Consider the following 19,592-nt stretch of genomic DNA (forward strand, 5'->3'; position numbering starts at 1 on the left):
CCCATGTACAGGTTTACCATAGCCTATAACTGTGCCAGGTGTACAATTTTGCCTTTAAGATGCAGCACTACACTACTTCTATTTGCCATAGTGATTATGCTAGGGTGAGCATTTTTTTTTTTTCTTATCCTTGACAACATACAGCTGCTATAATTTTTTTCTGTTTTGCTTTCTTCCACACTTAAATAGTAACTACCTTGCTAAGATTTGGTTTAGGTGTTTTTATAACTAGGCTGCTTATAAAGTGTTTGAACATTGATTGATTTGTGGAATATTGAATAAAGTGAACTTGAAGTTACACTGCAAGAACTGAGAAGACAAATTTTCTCTGCTGATTTATTCGTTTCTTAGATTTTCTCTAACCCCCCCCCCCCCCTCCACCAAGGGGGGATAGAGTAAGGTGGTAATCTCCATTGGTTCACAATGAAGAGACCTTGATCCAGAATAACAGATATGTTCCTTTATAATGAGAAGCTATTTAAGTAGCATTTATGTCTGTCTGTACCTAAAAGCTAATTGTATTTTGTGTAATGAAAATTTTGTTTGGTACTTTATACACAAAACTAAAGAGAAATTAGAAATTATTTTTTTCTCCAACAGAATGTTGATATCCTTAAGGATCCTGAAACAGTCAAGCAGCTTGGCAGCATTTTGAAAACAAATGTAAGAGCCTGCAAAGCTGTTGGCCACCCTTTTGTAATTCAGTTGGGAAGGATATATTTAGATATGCTGAATGTGTACAAGTGCCTGAGTGAGAACATTTCAGCTGCTATTCAAGCTAATGGTAAGACTTCTCAAGAAAATGCTTTGTATTCTCCTCACTAGTGATATGGAAGATCATTTTTGGAGTAATGAATGAATTCAACCATTTGTTTGTCTCTGAAGACGTTTATTATTTTTGCAACTCATAAGTTCTGGTTTAATTTTTTTTTTTTTAATAAACTTCTGAAACATGCCTCTCTAAAATTAGATGTTTGTAAATATTTTAATATTTTCACATGGTTTGATGTCAGTTTCCCTCTTTATTCATTAATAGGATACAATGCCATTAAATCAAGCTTTGTTGATGAAAGCTAGTTAACTCTAAAGATGTTTTTAGAAGAAATATAGGGAAAGCTACAGAGGCATAACTTTGGAAATGCTTTCCAACATGGACTCGTAGAAGAGAGGGGCAAGGGTGCTGTAGGTGTAGAAATAGAGCAAAATAAGATACTGTTTTTGTTGGACTAAATACTTTTTTGATCAGCTTCCAAAGACAGAACCTTAAGTCTTTTTTCCTATCTCTTGCTTTATTTATGTTTTTATTTATTACCTTTCATTCTACTCTATCCTTAGCTGTGAATGTGAGTTTGGGTTATGGAGAATATAGGGCTGTATGTATTTATGGGGGTTGGGTGTATCTGGGAGGAGTTTGAGATTTTTATAATTAAGTGTGGAGGGATTTTCTATGTTGGAGTGATTGGGAAAAATGAAGTTATGTATATGTGAAGTGGAGCAATGTTGGCAGGGTTATGTATTAGGTGTTATAAAGTATCTGTTGTGGAGGAGTTGGGATATAGTTGAATCAAATGTATATGTGAAGTGTGTGTGGTGGTGAGGATTGAGAAAACTGTCCTTAATCCTTTCGGGTTGTAGGTGTAGATGAGCTAGATAAGTATGCATCCGGAGCAGGTGGATTCTGTATACAGGATGTGTGTGGATTAGGATATTTGTATAGGGTGACTTTGAAGGCACCTTTTGGTATCATACTTTGCTAGCTGCTTAGTTCAAACCCTGTGCTCCACCTCCTTGCTTTCTAATTTGCCAGACATCTAGAAGGGTGGCTTTTGGAATGTGATGGGGATCTGCTTTTTGTAACCTAACAGCTACCCATAGAAAGCAGTTGGTTGGTGAGGGATTTTTAAAGCTCAGTTCTATGAAAATATGATCCAGTGTTTATGGTCTTACATTTCTTTCTGCTTGCCAATTTCGTTGAATTCTGTCCCCTTTTATGCTTTGCATGCCAATGGATAAAGTGCAGAAAGCTTTGCATACAGCTCAGCATCACTTGTAGACACAATTTTGTGCACTGCTGTCTGTAGGTGCCCTATGTTGAAACAAATTTTGCACTTGAGCTAATAGTGCGCAGAGACACTGATAGATCAGTGGAGGAGTGGCCTAGTGGTTAGGGTGGTGGACTTTGGTCCTGGAGAACTGAGGAACTGAGTTTGATTCCCACTTCAGGCACAGGTAGCTCCTTGTGACTCTGGGCAAGTCACTTAACCCTCCATTGCCCCATGTAAGCGGCATTGAGCCTGCCATGAGTGGGAAAGAGCGGGGTACAAATGTATCAAAAAAAAAAAAAAGAATGCAATTTTTGGGTGGACCAGTGGGTAGGTTGTGTGGGAAAGCGTTTCCTCTTCCCTTATCCCCCCCAACCACCACCACCACTTTTAAAAGTTAAATACTTTAGCTGGTAAAGATCCATAGCCCACCGACCCATATTTAGAAAAGCATAGCAGTCACAGGCACGCTTGGTTCTATTTCATGAACTGAATATGCATAAGTACTGAGTATGCCTACAGTGCTGGTATTAGCAGTTGGGAGCACCACAACTGACTGCCATGGTTTTCTGACAGAGGGTTAGACGGAGTGTGGATGTGTTCAGTTGGGATGGGCTTGGAGATCCTCACCAGCTATGTGAATGATGCACCTAAGGTTGACAACTTTTTAAAAGATAAATCCCGGTACCTGCGCTACCACTGTTCTGACCCTTGTTACATCCCATCCTACCCCCAACAAATAACTGAAGTTAGAGCAGTAGTACAGGATTCAACAGCTGCACTCTTCAGCCCCCAATAAACCACAACTCCCTCCATAGTCCCTCAACATACATATGCTTCCTCCATACAGTATTAAATCCAAAAATATGTTCTGCATTTATAAGAATGGAAGAAGCAACTTGTTAGGTTCACTCACACAAGGAGTGACACGGGCTGCACATACTGCAGCAGGACATGTTTATCCACTCCTACCCTAGCTGATATAACATTTAACCATCTCTCTGACCTCATGTGTACCTTTCTTTAAATTAGTCACCTTATTTTCTAACTCATCTTACTCTCTTACCTTATCTATATGTTCCATCTTTGCTTATACCCTTCACTGTCCATTGAAATGTTCTATTACGTATTGTTGATTTATATTATTTGAATATTTTTACTGCTGCAATTGCCTATTGCTCATGTTTGATTTATTCTTACTGTGCACCACCTTGAGTGAATTCCTTCAAAAAGGCAGTAAATAAATCCTAACAAATAAAATAAATAAGAATCAGTTGGCCTCTCCCACAACAATAGTTATATAGCAGAGCTAGGACATTTCCCCCATAAAACATGCTGTACAAAGCCAAATATTTGTTTCTAATAAAATCTCAGTAACTGCAACATAAAACTTGTCAGTATATTGTAAAGTAATACAAAACTGAACAAAAATTCACTTAAGTCCTAGAACAAATCTAGCATTCTGGCATAACCCAGTCACATAAGAAGGACCATACCTCTGGAAAGGAAGCACCATAAATATGTAGTGGGCTCTATAACATTCATACACCTATTGGGAATACCAAACAGGCCAGATTACCACAGATGTTTACACAGAAACACTATTCTGGCATTAGTCACTCGCACAAAACACAGACAGACCCTCACCAAATACAAACTAGATAACCAATAGACTGGGACCGCTGCTTTTTAACATATTTATAAATGACCTAGAGATGGGTGTCACTAGTGAGGTCATTAAATTTGCTGATGACACAAAGTTATTCAAAGTTGTTAAATCGCAGGAGGATTGTGAAAAATTACAAGCGGATCTTACGAGACTGGCAGACTGGGTGTCTAAATGGCAGATGACGTTTAATGTGAGCAAGTGCAAAGTGATGCATGTGGGAAAGAGGAACCCGAATTATAGCTACATCATGCAAGGTTCCACATTAGGAGTCCCGGACCAAGAAAGGGATCTAGGTGTCGTCGTTGATGATACATTGAAACCTTCTGCTCAGTGTGCTGCTGCGGCTAAGAAAGCAAATAGAATGTTAGGTATTATTAGGAAAGGAATGGAAAACAAAAATGAGGATGTTATAATGCCTTTGTATCGCTCTATGGTGCGACCGCACCTCGAATATTGTGCTCAATTCTGGTTGCCACATCTCAAAAACGATATAGTGGAATTAGAAAAGGCCCGGAGAAGGGCAACGAAAATGATAATGGGGATGGGACGACTTCCCTATGAGGAAAGGCTAAAGCAGCTAGGGCTCTTCAGCTTAGAGAAAAGGCAGCTAAGAAGGAGATATGATAGAGGTCTATAAAATAATGAGTGGAGTTGAACGGGTAGATGTGAAGCGTCTGTTCACGCTTTCCAAAAATACTAGGACTGGGGGGCATGCGATGAAGCTACAATGTAGTAAATTTTAAACGAATCGGAGAAAATTTTTCTTCACTCAACGTGTAATTAAACTCTGGAATTCGTTGCCAGAGAATGTGGTAAAGGCAACAGTTAGCCTAGCTGAGTTTAAAAAAAGGTTTGGACGGCTTCCTAAAGGAAAAGTCCATAGACCGTTATTAAATGGACTTGGGGAAAATCCACTATTTCTGGGATAAGCAGTATAAAAGGTTTTGTACGTTTTTGGGGTCTTGCCGGGTATTTGTGACCTGGATTGGCCACTGTTGGAAACAGGATGCTGGGCTTGATGGACCTTTGGTCTTTCCCAGTATGGCAATACTTATGTATATATGTAATATATGTGTATGTGTAATATATGTGTGTGTGTGTATATATATATATATATATATATATATATAAAATTCAACTGAAACCCCCAAAACCAGACTTGAATGCAGAACACTACCAGAAATTCTCCTTGTACTTCTATAAAGATTGTAGATGTCAGGGCCAGTACTTTGGGAGGACTGGGGAGAGTTGCTACCAGGGCAATTTCACTAATAAAGTCTGGATTTTGTGCTCATTTTCCACACTGTTCTATACAATATAGTAACACATGGCCAAATTTCAGTGAGGATGTCCTGTTTCCTGATGGGTTCATCTTAACTGTTGTAATCTGCCTTGGGAAGCCTGGTATTATAAAGAAGGAATATAGTAAAATTGAATTAAAATTAAACTCTCCTTTCATTGGGGTACATGGAATCACATCTTCACCTCATCTCTTTTGTACAAATGGTTTATTCTGTTTTGAGCATGTTTCAGGGGCAAGTGGTTTTCATAAGTCAAAATAATAAATATTTTCGAGGGAGAAAGTGACGTCACGGAGGTGAATGGCTGCCTAGGCTTTTAGCTCCTACACTTCCCTACCTTATTGTAACACCATCTGCGATGTTCGCTGCCTGTTTTCAGTGAGTAACTCATCGGGAAAAGTTCAGTGTGCTCTGCTGGCAAAAATGAACAAACTATCCTCGTCGCAGCATCGGGGGAGGGCGCGCGCGCATCAAAGAGACAGACAGCGAGGAGTCTTTCACGCCCTGTTTCTCCCGCAATGTCGGACTCGGATTCAGCTGCTTCCCACGTGGCGCCATGGCGACCCGCTTCAACGAAAAGCACGTCGACTGATGTTTCTAGATGTTTGCAAGCGATACAAGAAGAAATAAAAGCATCTCGGGTGGAAATATTGGAACATGTGGATGCCATCAGTTTGGATCTCAGAGAGCTGGGAGGTAGGGTGGAAACCCTGCAGGAGCGGGTGGACTAGCAGGAGGAGCAGCATGGTGTGCTGGGATCGCGTATATCGCAGCTGCAGGAGCAATCTGAGGAACTTAAATATAAACTTGACAACCTTGAAAATAGGGGAAGGAGGCACAATTTGCGGTTCCGCGGGATCCCTGAAAGCGGAGACATGGAAGATATTCAGGTGCTGGTGCGGATTCTGTGTGAAAAAATTTTGGGCGAGGCCTGGGATCCAACTGCAGCGGCTATGGATCGGGCACATAGAGTGCAGGGCAAACGAGTTGATAACCCAGGCACATCCTTGTTCGCTTTTCCTCCTATGCGTTTAAGGAAATGTTGTGGCAGAAGGCTCGTCAGCGCCCCCGCCTTGGAATATAATGAAGCAAGGGTCTTTGTGTTTCAAGATCTCTGTGTTTACACTAGCACAGAGGTGTGCTATGAAGCCGGTGATCGAGATTTTGAATAAGGAAAAAATTGCTTACTGATGGGCTTTTCCATTCGCCATTTGTTTTGAGCTTAAGGGAAAGCAGTGTCGGAATCGGAATGTGGCTGATGCATGGAAGTGCTTGCATGGGGCTGGCTTGACCACATCAGAGACGCTGCCTGCAGAGATGGCTTCTACGACTAAGGCACGCCTGCAGAAGTGGAAGAGAGTCCCACAGAAATTGAAGTCACCGAGAGCTCAGACCTGATTGTAAAATGAGGACTTTGATGTTAATTACATATGTTCACATATTCTATTGAATAGTGCTGGCTTGGTCGATGAACGTTGGGAGACTGAGAGGGGATTAAAGTTATTTGTGGTGTTAAGGTTGGGGGTGGTGTTTTACATTAGCTTTGAATTAAAGGGGTGGGGTTTGTGTTTGAAGTGTGGGGGAGGGTTTGGGCGGCGTGTTTGCTCTGTGGGTTACTTTCACTTCCCATGCAATGCTGGAGGGTGTTTGGTGGGTGGATGGAGGGGGGGGGAGGTTGGGTAGGGGGGTTGGGCTTGGTGAGGGATAGATTGGGGGTTGGGGACAGGTCACATTACCATATCAGACCACGCCCTGACCTGGACTATTATTCCTTCTTTGAGGGAGGAGGTGAGAGAAAAGAGATGGACATTCAACAATAGCTTGTTGCAGGACCCGGAAACCGTGGCCAGTTTTATTCCAGTCTTGAAAGAATATTTTGATATCAATATGGACTCGGGACCGACACTGGGTATGGTGTGGGATACTTTTAAGGCAGTATCGAGAGGGTATTTTATCAAATGTGCGAGTCAGAAGGCCCGGGTCCACAAGGCACGTTAGACCCAATGTATGGAAAGACTGGGTGCTTTGGAGGGCAGGTACAGGGCATCAGGCTCGGTGTCTGACTTTCGAAAGCTACAAGCGGTGCGACTGGAAATTGCTGCGCTGCATGAGGAAAGTTTGCAATTTGTGCATGCAAGGATGAAACAGGTCCACTATGAATGTACTAACAAACCTGGATGGCTGCTGGCTACCAAATTAAGAAAGATGAGGTCAGATCGGCACATTTCGAGAGTAAGGGACGCCAAGGGGGGTTATGACACACAAGTCAGTACAGATCAGGGAACGTTTCGCCCAATATTTTGAGACTCTATATAAGGAGAATGCTGCGGTACAGACTGGAGAAATTGACGACTATTTGGCAGCAAGGGGACTATTGGTCCTGTCTGAATCGCAGAGGGGGGGAACTTAAAGATCCGGTGCGGGTGGACGAGGTCATTCGGATTATTAAAGCGCTACCGACGGGGAAGGTGCCAGGGTTGGACGGGTTCATGAATGAATTTTTAAAGGCATATGTGTTGGAGTTTATTAACTCAGTGAGAGAAGGGGCATCTCTTCCTAAGACCATGATGGAGGCTTGGGGGGGGCGGTAATACCAAAATCAGGCAAGGACAAAATTGAGTGTGCCTCGTATCGACCCATTTCAATACTCAACGCGGACGTAAAAATATTGGCAAAGGTTCTGGCAAACCATCTGGGGAATGTGCTTCCTAGCTTAATCCACCCGGATCAGGTTGGATTTGTAGCCAAGCAACAGGCTATGGACAAGATACTCCGAACGGTGGACCCTCCTGTATGCAGCTCAGACAAAAGCCCGGCCAGTGGTGTTGCTCGGATTAAACGCAGAAAAGGCGTTTGACCGGGTTCACTGGGGTTACTTGGACAAGGTTTTGCATAGAGTGGGGATTGGTCAGTTTTATAGATCCTGGATTCAGGCATTGTGTTCCTCGCCACAGGCCTGTGTGCGAGTAAATGGTGGGAACTCGTGGGCGTTTGTTATGTCGGGGAACCCGGCAGGGGTGCCCGTTATCCCCTTTACTGTTTGCCCTGGCAATGGAACCCTTGGCGGTGTCTATTCGAAAAAATGATGACACTGCTGGAGTACGGGTGGGAGCACAGGAATATAAAATCGCACTATTTGTAGATGATGTGCTCCTGTCCTTAACAAACCCATTACTCTCTTCCTAACTTAATGAAGGTGATAGAGGAGTATACCCGGGTATCTGGTTATAAATTAAATGCCAGTAAATCTACTGGATTAGCTGTGGGAGTACCAGTGGGATTGATGGAAACATTGAAGACGTCCTTTGCATTTAAGTGGGAGGGTCGTGAACTATGCTACATTGGAGTGAAGATTCCGGGTAATCTGTCTGAGCTGTTTGCGGCTAATTATCCGGCTCTTAAGCGGGAGGTGCAGAGGGACCTGGATGGATGGATGTCTATGGGTCTATTATGGTTCGGGAGGATTGCTGCAATTAAAATGAACATTTTGCCCCGTCTTTTGTACCTATTTCAGGTCCTTCCTTTGCGGTTGTCTCGATCTTTTCTGTCGGGTTTACAGGATACTCTGATCCGTTTTGTTTGGAATCAGAAGAGACCACGGTTGCCCCGTGCCTTTCTGTATAAGAGTAAGCGTGAGGGAGGGTTGGGGGTGCCCAACCTGTTCTGGTACTACTGTGCGGCGCAGTCCAGAGCTGCGGTGGACTGGTTTAGGAAAGAAGATCACAAACTGTGGGTAGACATTGAACAATCCCTGGTGGGCTCTCGGAAATTAGGGCACCTAATGTGGCTTGCTGGTAAACATAGGGGACGAGTGGACAGGTTCCCACTCACAGTTCAGGCTACTTTCTACTGTTGGGACCTTATGTTTTCAGAACGTCACCCACCGGTGTCAGGCCTGGCATCGATAGTGGATAACCCTTTGTTCGAGCCCGGTATAGGAAATACTACTTTTTGCAGGTGGGCAAACTCTGGACTGGACATGTTGGGGCAGCTGCATGTGGGAGAGACTATTGTATCCTTTGAGACATTGGTGGACGACTTTGGGCTCCAGCCTGGTGATCGTTAGAGCTGCAGCATTTTTTGAAAGGGCAAGTCTATATAGGATGTTTGCAGCGTGATATACATCCGATGGAGGAGGTGTGTGTAGACTTGAGGGGTACGCGAGGAATGATATCTTTCCTGTGTGCATACCAGGTGACATGTACTAAACCGTCCCTATTACACAGGAAGAGGTGGGAGCAGGAGTTAGTTTACTTTATCGGACACAGGCTGGCTGACTTTGGAGAAGGGGATTTTGAGCTCCTCCTTAGCAGTGGCTATGCAAGAGAATGCTATAAAAGTTTTTTTATAGATGGTATCTGACACCGGTCAGACTGCATCACATGTTTGCTCAGGTGTCAAAGGGCTGCTGGCGGAACTGTGGGGAAGTGGGTACCATGGGACACATCTGGTGGTCTTGCCCCAAAGCGAAGGCCTACTGGAGAGGGGTGCAGTCGCGTCTTCAGGCGTGGGTGGGCAGGTCTGTACAGTGGCATCCTTTGGTCTTCTTGGGCAGCGGCCAGAGGCCTTTACGTCTGTCCAGTGGCTCTTGTTGAGAGGATCCCTGCACGCAGCTCGCATAAACTTAGCACAGAACTGGAAATCACCGCTGGTTCCCCCAATGGTGAGATGGATAACCAAGGTGAGATACATATGTGAGATGGAGAGATTAACTGCTGTGAAAAGAAAAACTCTGTCCAAATGGGAAAGGGTTTGGGAACCCTTTTTAAAAGAGTGCTCTGGATAAAAGGTGTATAAACAGGATGGAAGGAAGGGGGTGGGGGAAGAGAGAGGGGGGGTTAGGATAAGGGCAAGGGGGATATATCTACAATAAAACTGAAAGATTTTGATGTAGAATTAGTATTTGTTATAACATTGCTATTTAGCCGGTGCTTTCTTCTGTCAAGTACTCATTGTTTGGTTAAGCATAAGTATGGATTATTGTACTGTATTGAGTTGAGTAAGTATTGTACTGGTTTTACAATGCTCAATAAAGACTTCTATAAATTAAAAAAAATATATTTTCTACAATGCTCAATAAAGACTTCTATAAATTAAAAATAATAATAAATATTTTCTATCATGCAGATCTCTCATTTGTTTAAGCATATTTAAATGGGCTGTAAGCCACTAATGCAGTTCATTGGTTTTCTTATATTTTGTCCTTGTGATGACTTACACTGTGCCAAAACTGGAAATAACAGTGAGACAGAATAATAGATTTGGTCCTCCTTGGTTAATTTTAAACAAGAAGCTAAGAAATTATTTCCTCTGGTCTTACAAAAAGGACATCCCATCAAGCTATGCATCACCATTTGGAAAACGTAAATGTCATTCAGCTCCATCTGTTCTACTGCTGCCCCCCCCCCCCCCCCCCCCCCACACACACACACACACAGAAAAGAAAATGCTTTTTACTACCAAACAGACTTGAAAAATAAATAAATATATATCACAGAACTGAAAAATGCTGGTAACTTTAGACTGACTCTGGACTTTTGCATGAAGGTAGGTCTGCCCTCATTGTTCAATAGCTCTCTTTTAAATAGTAGTAGTAAACAATATTGTCACGAAGTGCCTAGCCACCCGCCTGGGGCTAGCCCTGCGTCCACTTAGAGAGTCTATCCCCAGCACAGCTCAGGTGCACCTGCACCTGGGCATATGCTGTACACTAGCACCCTTCTCCTACTGACCAGGTCCCAACTGCCTCTGGGCGAGTCTTCCGCTCTCAAAGAATTCCCCGGTGGTTTAAAGGACACGGGCCACACTTCCAGTGATCCCACAGTTCCTAGAAACACCCACAGACCCAAAAACACAAGCCACCAGAATTTTTAGTCAGTCCAGACAAGAAGAGGCAATAAACTTAAAAATAAAAAAAAATTTAAGAAAAAGGTCTATTGTCATGTAAAATTAGAACAATGAAACAGAAAAGGTGCAGTTGGCAAACAGTAACAGGTAACTGATTGAGGGTGGGAGGTAGGGGAGAAAATCACCTATGTTTTGAAACTGGTTGAAGTGAAGTTGACATTGTTTGTACGACTATGCAGCTGGTTGGCTGAGTGAGTGTATATTATATTCTCCGAGAACAAGCAGGCTGCTTGTGTCCACAGCAGCCCCTCCAATCGGAAACTTCACTAGCAAAGGCCTTTGCTAGCTCTCGCGCGCCCATGCGCACCGTGCATGCGCGGCCGTCTTCCCGCCCGAACCGGCTCGTGTTCGTCACTCTTCTTTTGTCCGCGCTCGGGACGGTCGTGTTTTGCCGCCGTTTCGTGCCCCTCAAGTTGACCCTCGCGCGTCTTCGCGATTTCGCTAAAAAGAGACCTTCGGTCTTTGTCCCTTCCCGTGTGTCCAGTTTTTTCCCCCAGCGTAAGTTTCCTTTCGCTTTCGGGATAGGCCTTTTTGGCCTCGGTATGGGTTTTCTCTCCCTTATTTTTGGTGCCTTCCATCATCATCGCGAATTTTGATTTCTCCGGCGTGATTTTTCCGCCCATGTCATCGAAGTCTCCCAGCGGCTTCAAAAAGTGCACCCAGTGCGCCCGGGTAATCTCGCTCACTGAGAGGCACGTTTCGTGTCTTCAGTGTCTGGGGGCTGGGCACCTCCCGCAGGCCTGCAGTCTTTGTGCTGTTTTACAAAAGAGGACTCAGGTAGCGAGATTGGCCCAGTGGAACGTGTTGTTCTCGGGCTCTTTGTCGACAACAGCACAGGACGCATCGAGTGCATCGACGCGACAGCATCGAAGTCTATGGCATCGAGGTTTCGACCCTCTGCATCATCGGTACCGAGACATCGGAAGGCTGCGTCGACGTCGGTGGTACCGGGACCTCCGTTGTTGCTGATGTCGTCGGACGGTGGTGCTTCGACTGGAGTGCAGGTGAGGGCTGTCCATTCCCCTGCTGGTGGCGGTGAGCCTTCGGGTGGGTCTCCTGCCCTGAGGGCTCCTGCGGTACAGCCCCCCCGAGACCGACCTTCTTCGGCCTCGGCCCCGAGGAAGAGACGGTTGGATTCTACGTCCTCCTCGTCGGTACTGGGAAGCTCCGGTGACATGCTTCGTTTGAAGAAATCAAAGAAGCATCGACACCGGTCTCCTTCCCGCCTCGGTACCGAGAGCTCTGGGTCGCCGAGGGAGTCGGCACCCAGTAGGCATCGGCACCGGGAGGATCGCTCACCCTCTGTTCAGGAGGTGTCGATGCGCTCCACCTTGGACAGCCCGGAACCGCCTCCACGCCCGGAACAGACTCTGACCTCGACGCCTGCATCGACTTCCCAGTCTTTCTCCACAGCCGCTCTGCATGAGAGTCTCCGGGCCGTTCTTCCAGAGATTCTAGGAGAGCTGTTGCGCCCTTCTCCGGTACCGGGGGTGCTTGCGCCACCGGTACCGTCGAGCGAGGCGACGGCTGGCCCTTTGCCCGGGGTGAGGTCTCCGACATCGGTACCGCTTGCGGTACTGGCTGCGGCCGCCTCCCAGGAAGACTCCCCGACGACGTCGGTGAAGGGAGCTTCGCCGGTGCTGGCGAAGGAGTCTACCTTTCGGCGCTCCCACCGTGGCCATGTTTCCACGGAGTCAAGTCGGGCACGGCTTCAGACACAGGTTCATGAACTTGTGTCTGATACCGATGGTGAGGCCTCGTGGGAGGAGGAGGAGGACATCAGATATTTCTCTGACGAGGAGTCTGATGGCCTTCCTTCTGATCCCACTCCCTCCCCTGAAAGGCAGCTTTCTCCTCCCGAGAGTCTGTCTTTCGCGGCCTTTGTCTGGGAGATGTCTACGGCCATCCCCTTCCCGGTGGTCTTGGAGGATGAGCCCAGGGCTGAGATGTTTGAGCTCTTGGACTATCCTTCTCCACCTAAGGAAGCGTCCACAGTACCCATGCATCATGTCCTAAAAAAGACATTGCTGGCGAACTGGACCAAGCCTCTAACTAATCCCCACATTCCCAAGAAGATCGAATCCCAGTACAGGATCCATGGGGACCCAGAGCTGATGCGCTCTCAGTTGCCTCACGACTCTGGTGTGGTGGATCTGGCCCTAAAGAAGGCTAAGAGTTCTAGGGAGCATGCTTCGGCGCCCCCGGGCAAGGACTCTAGAACCTTAGACTCCTTTGGGAGGAAGGCCTACCATTCTTCTATGCTCGTGGCCAAGATTCAGTCCTACCAGCTCTACACGAGCATCCACATGCGGGAACAATGTGCGGCAGTTGGCGGGCTTGGTGGACAAGCTCCCTTCTGAGCAAGCCATGCCGTTTCAGGAGGTGGTCAGGCAGCTGAAGGCGTGCAGAAAATTCCTGGTCAGAGGGGTATATGATACCTTTGATGTTGCGTCCAGGGCCGCTGCTCAAGGTGTGGTGATGCGCAGACTCTCATGGCTGCGTGCTTCCGACCTAGAGAATAGGATCCAGCAGCGGATTGCGGACTCCCCTTGCCGAGCAGACAACATTTTTGGAGAAAAAGTCGAACAGGTGGTAGAACAGCTCCACCAGCAGGATAACGCTTTCGACAAATTCTCCCGCCGGCAGCCTTCAGCATCTACCTCTTCAGGTAGACGTTTTTATGGGGGAAGGAGGACTGTTCCCTACTCTTCTGGTAAGCGTAGCTACAAACCTCCCTCTCGACAGCCTGCGGTCCAGGCTAAGCCCCAGCGCGCTCGCTTTCGTCAGCAGCGTGCGCCTCAGCAAGGCCCCACAGCTCCCCAGCAAAAGCAAGGGACGGGTTTTTGACTGGCTCCAGGCGAGCATAGCCGATGTCAAGGTGTCCGTGCCGGGCGACCTACCGGTCGGGGGGAGGTTGAAAGTTTTTCACCAAAGGTGGCCTCTCATAACCTCCGACCAGTGGGTTCTCCAAATAGTCCGGCAAGGATACACCCTCAATTTGGCCTTGCAGCCTCCAAATTGCCCACCGGGAGCTCAGTCCTTCAGCTTCCAGCACAAGCAGGTACTTGCAGAGGAACTCTCCGCCCTTCTCAGCGCCAATGCGGTCAAGCCCGTGCCATCCGGGCAAGAAGGGCTGGGATTCTATTCCAGGTACTTCCTTGTGGAAAAGAAAACAGGGGGGATGCATCCCATCCTAGACCTAAGGGCCCTGAACAAATATCTGGTCAAGGAAAAGTTCAGGATGCTTTCCCTGGGCACCCTTCTTCCCATGATTCAGCAAAACGATTGACTATGCTCTCTGGACTTAAAGGATGCTTATACACACATCCCGATACTGCCAGCTCACAGACAGTATCTTCGATTTCGTCTGGGATCACGTCACTTCCAGTACTGTGTGCTACCCTTTGGGCTCGCCTCTGCGCCCAGAGTGTTCACGAAGTGCCTAGCTGTGGTAGCAGCAGCGCTTCGCAGGCTGGGAGTGCACATGTTCCCTTATCTCGACGATTGGCTGGTGAAGAACACTTCCGAGGCAGGAGCTCTACAGTCCATGCAGATGACTATTCGACTCCTGGAGCTACTAGGGTTTGTGATAAATTACCCAAAGTCCCACCTTCTCCCAGTACAGAGACTCGAATTCATAGGAGCTCTGCTGGATTCTCGGACGGCTCGTGCCTATCTCCCGGAGACGAGGGCCAACAATCTGCTGTCCCTCATCTCCCGGGTACGAGCGTCCCAGCAGATCACAGCTCGGCAGATGTTGAGATTGCTTGGCCACATAGCCTCCACAGTCCATGTGACTCCCATGGCACGTCTTCACATGCGATCTGGTCAATGGACCCTAGCTTCCCAGTGGTTTCAGGCTGCTGGGGATCTAGAGGACGTGATCCACCTGTCCACGAGTTTTCTCAAATCCCTGTATTGGTGGACGATTTGGGCCAATTTGACTCTGGGACGCTCCTTCCAAATTCCTCAGCCACAAAAGGTGCTGACTACGGATGCGTCTCTCCTGGGGTGGGGAGCTCATGTCGATGGACTTCACACCCAAGGAAGCTGGTCCCTCCAGGAACGCGATCTGCAGATCAATCTTCTGGAGTTACGAGCGGTGTGGAACGCTCTGAAGTCTTTCAGAGATCGGCTGTCCCATCAAATTATCCAAATTCAGACAGACAACCAGGTTGCCATGTATTACATCAACAAGCAGGGGGGCACCGGATCTCGCCCCCTGTGTCAGGAAGCCGTCAGCATGTGGCTGTGGGCTCGCCGTTACGGCATGTGGCTCCAAGCCACATATCTGGCAGGCGTAAACAACAGTCTGGCCGACAGGTTGAGCAGGATTATGCAACCTCACGAGTGGTCGCTCAACTCCAGAGTGGTGCGCCAGATCTTCCAAGTGTGGGGCACCCCCTTGGTAGATCTCTTCGCATCTCGAGCCAACCATAAGGTCCCTCAGTTCTGTTCCAGACTTCAGGCCCACGGTCGACTGGCATCGGATGCCTTCCTCCTGGACTGGGGGGAAGGTCTGCTGTATGCTTATCCTCCCATACCTCTGGTGGGAAAGACTTTGTTGAAACTCAAGCAAGACCGAGGCACCATGATTCTGATTGCTCCCTTTTGGCCGCGTCAGATCTGGTTCCCTCTTCTTCTGGAGTTGTCCTCCGAAGAACCCTGGAGATTGGAGTGTTTTCCGACCCTCATCACACAGGACGAAGGGGCGCTTCTGCATCCCAACCTCCAGTCTCTGGCTCTCACGGCCTGGATGTTGAGAGCGTAGTCTTTGCCTCTTTGGGTCTGTCAGAGGGCGTCTCCCGTGTCTTGCTTGCTTCCAGGAAAGATTCCACTAAAAGGAGTTACTTCTTTTTATGGAGGAGGTTTGCCGTCTGGTGTGACAGCAAGGCCTTAGATCCTCGCTCTTGTCCTACACAGACCCTGCTTGACTACCTTCTGCACTTGTCTGAGTCTGGTCTCAAGACCAACTCTGTAAGGGTTCACCCTAGCGCAATCAGTGCATACCATTACTGTGTAGAAGGTAAGCCGATCTCAGGACAGCCTTTAGTTGTTCGCTTCATGAGAGGTTTGCTTTTGTCAAAGCCCCCCGTCAAACCTCCTACAGTGTCATGGGATCTCAATGTCGTTCTCACCCAGCTGATGAATCCTCCGTTTGAGCCACTGAACTCCTGCCGTCTGAAGTACTTGACCTGGAAGGTCATTTTCTTGGTGGCAGTTACTTCAGCTCGTAGAGTCAGTGAGCTTCAGGCCCTGGTAGCCCAGGCCCCTTACACAAAGTTTCATCATAATAGAGTAGTCCTCCGCACTCACCCTAAGTTCTTGCCGAAGGTAGTGTCGGAGTTCCATCTGAACCAGTCAGTTGTCTTGCCAACATTTTTTCCCCGTCCTCATTCCTGCCCTGCTGAACGTCAGCTGCACACATTGGACTGCAAAAGAGCATTGGCCTTCTATCTGGAGCGGACACAGCCCAACAGTCTGCCCAATTGTTTGTTTCTTTTGATCCCAACAGGAGGGGAGTGGCTGTGGGGAAACGCACCATATCCAATTGGCTAGCAGATTGCATTTCCTTCACTTACGCCCAGGCTGGGCTGGCTCTTGAGGGTCATGTCACGGCTCACAATGTCAGAGCCATGGCTGCGTCAGTGGCCCACTTGAAGTCAGCCACTATTGAGGAGATCTGCAAGGCTGCGACGTGGTCATCTGTCCACACATTCACATCTCATTACTGCCTGCAGCAGGATACCCGACGCGACAGTCGGTTCGGGCAGTCAGTGCTTCAGAATCTGTTCGGGGTTTAGAATCCAACTCCACCCCCCTAGGCCCATGTTTTATTCTGTTCCAGGCTACACTCTCTGTTAGTTGGATAAGTTTTTAGGTCAATCTCAGTTATGTCCTCACCGTTGCGAGGCCCAATTGACCATGTTTGTTGTTTTGAGTGAGCCTGGGGGCTAGGGATACCCCATCAGTGAGAACAAGCAGCCTGCTTGTCCTCAGAGAAAGCGAATGCTACATACCTGTAGAAGGTATTCTCCGAGGACAGCAGGCTGATTGTTCTCACAAAACCCGCCCGCCTCCCCTTTGGAGTTGTGTCTTCCCTTGTCTTTGTCTTGCTACATACGGGACTGACGAACACGGTTCGGGCGGGAAGATGGCCGCGCATGCGCGGTGCTCATGGGCGCGCGAGAGCTAGCAAAGGCCTTTGCAAGTGAAGTTTCCGATTGGAGGGGCCGTGGACGTCACCCATCAGTGAGAACAATCAGCCTGCTGTCCTCGGAGAATACCTTCTACAGGTATGTAGCATTCACTTTATTGATGGTGTGTTTAATAAAAAACATTTTTCAATAAAAATGACAGGTAACTGATTATGGATCAGTTATAAAACTATCTAAACATTTTCTCACTACCTGGATAGTGCCTGGGAAGTACAGGAAATATAGCTGCTGACAGGGTCTCAGTAAAGAGGTCTTTTTCTCTCTCTACTTCCAAACCAAGATTGGAGAAAAATCCAGTGTCAGGTTTCAACCTAATTCATGTTTAATGTAGGATATAAATGTCATAAGTAAATAAATAAATAGTTTTATTGGCCCTTTACCAGGAGAATAAAACTCTGCACGAATACAGCACATGCTAGGTTGTCCCTCCATGACACACTGATTACGATTTATAACAAATTAATACTCTACTTATGAAAAGTTATTCCGTTATTATACTTCCTCTGTACAAGCTGACATGTTTGAAAATATAAGTCTGATTAAATAAAAATGGTACGAGGAGAAACTCCAAGATGGCGGCTGAGTAAGACGTCGTGAAGATAGCTCCGCTGTTTGTCGCTCTACTCCTGTAACATTTTTGCCTAGTCTAGTTTGAAACCTTTTAAAAAAAAATATGCCTAAAAGGAGAGGTAGGGCGAGAGCAAGCCCCGTTACTCCCTCCTTACCTAGAGCTGGAACGATGGAGCACTTCCTTCTACCGGGCACATCGTCGGGGACTGTTTCGCTGCTGGAGGGATTAGGGAGAGGTCTCCCGTTCCCCCAGCTTGAACACGAGATATCTTTTAGCCCCGAGACGAGGCTTCCTCCTCCTATGCCGGCTACGACGTCGAACTTGGACCAGAGACCCCTTGATGCGCAAGTCGCGACGGGGTTTCCTGGCACGGGCCCTGAGTCGGCGCCTGAGAAGCCGAGGATTCCTTCTGTGGAGAACACAGAGGTGAAGAGAGGAGAGATTGTTCCTGTGGAAGAGCTTGGAGCAGTAGGAGGTCAATCAACTTTGCCTACAATTTCAACAATTGATTTATCAAGTAAGTCGTTTCTACCTGAAAAGCCTCAACAAATAACTTTGGATAATATATGGGAAGCGCTTGTAGGTTTAGAAGCCTCATTTACCCAACAATTTACTCAGTTAAATCAGAAATTCACGTTAGATAATGAAAAGATTTCTGAAATGGACATGATGTTAAAATCTGTGGGCAAGGAAGTTGAAACTAATTCCTCTGCAATTAAAAATTCTCAACAAATACAAATAAATTTAATAAAAGAGAATATGTATCTTCAAAATAGGATTGAAGTACTAGAGAACTACCAGCGTTCAAATGCCCTCAGATTGATAAATTTTCCAAAACAAATTGCTATTTCCCCATTGATAACCTTCAAGCAATATTTAACAGACGCTTTAAAAATTCCAGAAAAATCACATCCACCCATCTCAAAGATTTTCTACATAGAACCATTTCGCAAGAAAGATTCTTTACAAAGGGAGGAAGTTAAAATCCAATCATTGGATTTAAATTTGACTCAGATTATTGAAGGAGACAATGAGGGTCTAACAACAGCAACACTTAAAGTGATTTTCATACTCCAACCGGATAGAGACTGGATTCTTAAACAATTTTTTCTAAATAAGAGACCTGATTTCCTAAATTGCAAGATAAGAATCTACCCGGATGTTTCTAGAAACACTCAGAAGAAAAGACAGGAATTTCTGAAGCTGAGACCAAAAGCAATACAACTTGGAGCCTTATTTTGGCTGAACTTTCCCTGCAAGTGCGTGATAAAACTTAATTCAATTAAATATGTATTTTTTGAGGCTAATCAATTAAACTCTTTTCTTGAGACAAAGTTGAGAGACTTACATCCTCCATTATCAGGAACAATAATAACTTCAACTCCATAAAAATTGTATATTGCTCGGTAATCTTATATCAGCCTCCATTTGTTAAAATTTGAAGTTATCTTCAAAATTGGAATATTTACCTGAAAATTGTGATATTCTCCCCTATATAGTGGACTATAGACGAGTAATGATCTTCTTGTTATAAAAATTGTTTTTTCTTTTTTTTTAGATGTATCTTTAAGAATTTATCAAGATACTAAATCGTCTTTATCTGTAATCAAGATATTATGCTTGAATATATTTTGAAATGAATAAATAAAAATAAAAAAAAAATAAAAATGGTACTACCAACAATAAAGAAGAACAATGGGGATGCAGCAGCTCATAGGTTTGTTTGCTTTGTGTGTACGTGGCTGCGCTGGGGAAACAGACGTTAACCTCCTTGGCTTCAACTTTTTCATGGAAAAAAAAAACAGAAGAAAACAATCTTCGCAAAAAAACAACAATGGACAAAACAGATGTGTTTCGGCCGGTCAGGCCTGCGTCAGGAGTCTT

The 19,592-nt window shown here is 46.2% G+C and overlaps 1 protein-coding gene across 1 annotated transcript in view; it reads left to right on the plus strand.

Moving 5' to 3' along the window:
• The window catches only part of XPO1 (exportin 1), a 543,231-nt gene that overhangs the window by 398,611 nt on the left and 125,028 nt on the right, over positions 1–19,592 (plus strand). Inside the window, 1 exon segment of the mRNA XM_030196174.1 lies at positions 601–784. Within this exon segment, the coding sequence (XP_030052034.1) occupies positions 601–784 (184 nt within the window).

This window comes from Microcaecilia unicolor, chromosome 3 (assembly GCF_901765095.1).
Source record: "Microcaecilia unicolor chromosome 3, aMicUni1.1, whole genome shotgun sequence".
In the NCBI taxonomy this organism is placed as follows: Eukaryota; Metazoa; Chordata; class Amphibia; order Gymnophiona; family Siphonopidae; genus Microcaecilia; species Microcaecilia unicolor.